The sequence below is a fragment of the Meleagris gallopavo genome, chromosome 29 (genome assembly GCF_905368555.1).
Source record: "Meleagris gallopavo chromosome 29, MGAL_WU_HG_1.1, whole genome shotgun sequence".
NCBI classification, from domain to species: Eukaryota; Metazoa; Chordata; class Aves; order Galliformes; family Phasianidae; genus Meleagris; species Meleagris gallopavo.
In genome coordinates, this window is record NC_139432.1 from 1,993,249 (window position 1) to 1,998,243 (window position 4,995).

The following is a 4,995-nucleotide window of genomic DNA, read 5'->3' on the forward strand; positions in this document are numbered from 1 at the left end:
CTCTTCCGAGAGCCCGCAGCTCAGGGACCTTGCCAGAGCTCAGGAAACATGTGCTTTCCTCTGAGATGTGCCTTTGGGAGGGTGCTCTGCTACCAGTTGCCAGCCCCCATGTCCCATCTTGGAGATCTTCAGTGCTGGGATGCAAGCACCAGTACTTGAAGGGAGCTTTTAAACAGGAGGGGGAACGGCTGTTTGTGAGGGTGGATAGTGACAGGACAAGGGGGAATGGTTTTAAACTGACACAGGGGAGGTTTAGGTTGGATATTAGGAGGAAGTTTTTCAGCCAGAGGGTGGTGAGGCACTGGAACAGGTTGCCCAAGGAGGTTGTGGATGCCCCATCCCTGCAGGCATTCAAGGCCAGGCTGGATGTGGCTCTGGGCAGCCTGGGCTGCTGGTTGGTGACCTGCACACAGCAGGGGGTTGGGACCAGATGAGCATTGTGGTCCTTTTCAACCCAGGCCATTCTGTGACTCTATGATTCACCTGCAGGGAGATGGGACCACAGGATCCTTCACTGGGCTTGGCTGGGATGGGGGCTTGTCACTTGGAGAGATACTCGTGGACCTTCCATGTCTCTATGGGGAGACCCCTGAAGCCATGCCAGGGGCTGGGATGGAAACCAGGGGGTATCCGAGTATCCCAGACCCCCACGGGAATGTCCCAGCCCAGCACCCAGCAGCACTCTGTTTGTGGAAATGCTCCAAAGCTTTTCTGGGAGCTGTGTAGCATCCTGGTTCCCTCCACCTCTCCACCTACTTACAGAACAAGCCCAGAACTGCCAGACAAGAGACAGGAAACTGCTACTTATCTAATTTGATTTTATTTCACTTCTTTCTTTTTTCTTTTTTTTTTTTTTAACTTTTTTGGGGGGGAGAGTGGGGGTCCTCTCAGAAATGTGCTCCATCTGGATTGAGGTTACAACCTGAGTAATGCCTCCCTGCCTCAAAAAAAAAGGTGGTTGCCATGCCAACCTGACTCTGCGCTTCATTACCATGGCAATTCGCAGGAATTATTAAATACTGTGTATGTTTGGTGCATGTGCTCTGGTACATCTGGTGCCAGGCTCAGGTAGGGATCCTCCCTCCCCTTAATCTGTTTGTCTGTCTCATCTCGTTTAACTCTTTCATTGCCCCCAAGCTGAGCTGCTGGGGCTGTGGCTGGGAGCTGCTTTGGGTTTCTTGCACCTGTAGGCAGGATGGGATGGACAGGGCTGCTGGTTGCCACCACTGGGTCAAGGCATCTCTTCATTTCTCCAGTGGTGCAAACAGGTGGAGGCTTGCTGTTTGCAGGAGGAAATGCTCTCACACCTGCTTTCTTCCGATGGTTGTGTAGAAATAAGTAATTCCAGCTGGAACAGAGTCCCCAAGATGGGGATTGCTCCTGGAGGAGGACCACAAAGGTCAGAGCAGATCGCTCATGCAGTTTCCCATTAGCAGGACTGCTTAATCACCCATGCACTGCCATTGTGGCTTTCCAGTACTTGAAGGGAGCTTTTAAACAGGGGAGGGAATGGCTATTTATGGGAGTGGATGGTGATAGGACAAGGGGGAATGGTTTTAAACTGACACAGGGGAGGTTTAGGTTGGATATGAGGAGGAAGTTTTTCACCCAGAGGGTGGTGAGGCAGTGGAACAGGTTGCCCAAGGAGGCTGTGGATGCCCCATCCCTGCAGGCATTCAAGGCCAGGCTGGATGTGGCTCTGGGCAGCCTGGGCTGCTGGTTGGTGACCTGCACGCAGCAGGGAGTTGGGACCAGATGATCATTGTGGTTCTTTTCAACCCAGGACATCCTATGATTCTATGATAAAACTCAAAGTGTTCTCATCAAAAAGGTGCCACCCAGGAGGGCATGTGGCTCAGCCCACCAGTCCCACTGGTCAGTGTGACTGTGGGTTGTGTGGTAGCTCTACTGCCAGGAGATGAGTTTAAATGAGTCCCAATGTCTGATCCTCACTCTGCCCCTGATGTGCTGGTCCCCTCTCTCTCCTCTCCCCTGCACAGTACAACCAGCACTGTCTCTCAGTCCTACTTGCACAACTCCTGGCACACCAGTGATGTTTTGGCAGCTAATGAACTATTAAAAAAAAAGAATAGCAAAATAATGTTAAAATGTCCTCTCTCAAGAAGATATAAAAATAAAAAAATAAAAAAAAAAACTTGCTTAAAAATTTCGTAGGAGTCAATACCCACTCATAAGCTTCATCTAAATGGGTGGGCAGGAGGTGGGATGAGGAAGAAGGGCTATTTGTGGGCAAAGGGCTGCAGGAGCCACTGTGGGCTGCCATCCTTATGCAAGCCCTGGAGCAAGCACCTTGCTGTCTGGGTGTCTCTTACCTTCTAGTTTTCTCAGTGCTGACATCAGTCCTCCAGAATCCCCGAATATTTCCCCCTCTTGATGGAGCGATCATCTTTATATTGGGAATCTCAAGGGAAGGGGATTTGCTCAAAGATGCTTTCAGCTCACTGTAAGCAAGACAGAACCCCAGCCACACTGTGGGGACACATGCTGTGGGGTATGGTTGGACTTGGTGACCTCAGTGGTCTCTTCCAACCTTTCTGATTCTATGAGGAAGGTAACGAGGATGGTGTCCAGCAGTGCTCCACCCTGCAGATCCTCTTCTGCTGGTTCCCAACACCTGGTTGTGTAGACATAGCCCTTACGGTTAAGAAGGGGCCGTAAGAATGAATAAACCAACATAGATTTGGGCTCATCCCTTGGGATCCAAAGAGAAGGTCTCCCCTCTTGGTGGGGCTTTGCTCCTCCACCTCCTGCTCCTGTGACCCTACAAAATCTGGTCCTGCTGCCACATTGCCTCTGCACATTGAGAGCAATCAGCGACAGCACTGCGTTCATCTCACTCTGTGCCCCACCAATAACCCACAGGAACCTTGAGGAAGGTGCTCAGTAAACACTGATTAATTACAAACCCTGCCATAATCCTGCTCCTGCAACTGGGAAAGGCAGAGAGTTGTCCTTCTGGATTCACATCCACGTCCATCAAATCAACAGCTTCTGCTGGACACGGGAGTGCTTTCCCACTACAGCTGCAGACCCAGCAGGGATATTGTTGGCGCAACAAAACTCACATTATTTCCATCTCACACCCACAGACAGGGCTGTAATTCCATCACAGAACAAAGGTTGGGAGTCTTCCTCCTCTCATACAATTTAGCTCTGACAGCTCACCAGGATGAGAGGAGATGGAGATTTCAATCAGAGTCAGAAATGATGCTTTGCAAGAGGTGTTCGGTGCGTCCTTACGCATCTCTGTGTTTTCATGCTGGGCAGGTGTTTAACACACACCCAGAGCACATCGTTCCTGTCAAATTTATTTGCTAAGGAAGAGGATATTTGCCTTTGGAAAACAAAAAGCATGTTAGTTTCTGCTTGAAATAACAACCTTTAATTGGAGTTCAGCTGGAAGGTGGGACAGCTATATTTAACCTCTGGAACTGGGGTTGAAATACCTGAGCTCTGCACACAAAGGGAAAGAAAATGAAGACAACACCAAATTCTTTTGAAACAGGTTCTTTTTTTTTCCCTTTTTCTCCCTGACTGTTCACCAGTTCTCAAAGAAAAGCTACAAAAACCTCAAAGACCATAACAACACAGCACTTGGGGAGGAAAAATAGCCATTACGTACAAATCGAACATGCTTTTTTGGGGAGGATGGAGTGGTTTTGGTGTTTATGGGGGTTTTCTTTTCTTCCTCTGGCACAGTGTGAAAGAGGAAATCTGCATTTTATTTGACAGGACAGTTCAGAAATCGAGGAGGAACATGCTCTCCCCGTTACAAAACCACCCAGCGGTGCATGCTTGAGGTCCGGAACACAACAGATTGACACGTTTCATAGCATGCAGACTTTGCTGTCCGACCCACATGGCCCTTCCCTTCCCCTACCCCATGGACAAAGATGTGGTCTATGCCACGCACTCCACTTCCCTCATCGTTTCTTTTCATTCTGTAGTGAGTTTGCTTTTTCTTTTCTTTTTTCATTTTCTTCACTTTTTATTTTTTTTAGCCCTAAATCCCAAGAGGCGGTATCCAAGGTAACAGCAGACAAGAGTCCAGATCTGCACATTATCACCGTTTCTGCAAGTTTCATGCAAAACTTAAGCCATTTCTGCATGCAACACGATGCTGGTCGTTGCACTTCACGCAATGCTGGGGACATCTCCCCATTCACCACGATTGAGTTTGCTCACTGGGAAGCACCGATTTGCTTTCCCATGGACACAGACATACAAAAAGACATCATCCCCCCTTCCCCACTCCCCCCAGCTGCCCCGAACACATGGGTACGTGCATCTCAGCACCAGCTCCAGCCACTTGCCTACACTTGCCCCACGGCATCAGTAGAGCCCCATGATTGCAGCTCCCACGTCCTTGGAAGGTCTTCGGTCCTTCACCAAAAAGTTAATCATGCTCTCCGACTTGATGAGCAAGTTGCAGCCCAAAAAGAAGATGCCAAACACCACAGTCAAGGAGAGGACGCAGAGGACGGCGATCTGCACCACGCGTGTGATGTACAGACTGCGCTCGTCGGGTGCCAGCACCGAGGAGCCACCGTCAGGTGCCAGCACCGAGCCGGTCCCATTGCAGCAGGCCAGGAGCAGTCCCAAACCCCGGGTCCTGTTGGGGTATGCTCCTTGATCCAGGAGGCTCTGGTTGAAGAAGGATCCATTCATGGTCTATGCGAGGTCCCAACCGTCAGAGGAAGGTGGGATGGAGCTGGCGGTCCCCCTGCTGCGCTCACATCCCGCAGGCTCCTCCGTGCCAACTCCTGCTCCCGACGTCTGGGCTGGAAGGGAAGGAAAGGTGTGCAGAGAGGGGTGGCAGGCTGCCAGCTGCCACCAGCAGCTCAGCGCGGTCACCCGAGCACGGAGAGGGAAGGAGAAGGGGGCACGGGGCAGAGAAAGGCAGCAGGAGGTGGCCTCATGCTCCCTGCCCTGCTGCCACCCCAAAGCAATGGGGACCCTCAGCAGGAACAGGGA

The 4,995-nt window shown here is 50.9% G+C and overlaps 1 protein-coding gene across 1 annotated transcript; it reads right to left on the reverse strand.

Moving 5' to 3' along the window:
- Window positions 1-4,342: 4,342 nt before the first annotated feature.
- On the reverse strand, window positions 4,343-4,995 carry RPRML (reprimo like). The gene has a single exon (XM_085211172.1). The coding sequence runs from the start codon at window positions 4,687-4,689 to the stop codon at window positions 4,354-4,356; it is 336 nt and encodes a 111-aa protein (XP_085067298.1). The 5' UTR covers window positions 4,690-4,995; the 3' UTR covers window positions 4,343-4,353.

What these genes read in the sequence shown, in the direction of transcription:
- RPRML (XM_085211172.1), bottom strand. Translation starts at nt 4,689, where the DNA reads ATGAATGGATCCTTCTTCAACCAGAGCCTCCTGGATCAAGGAGCATAC.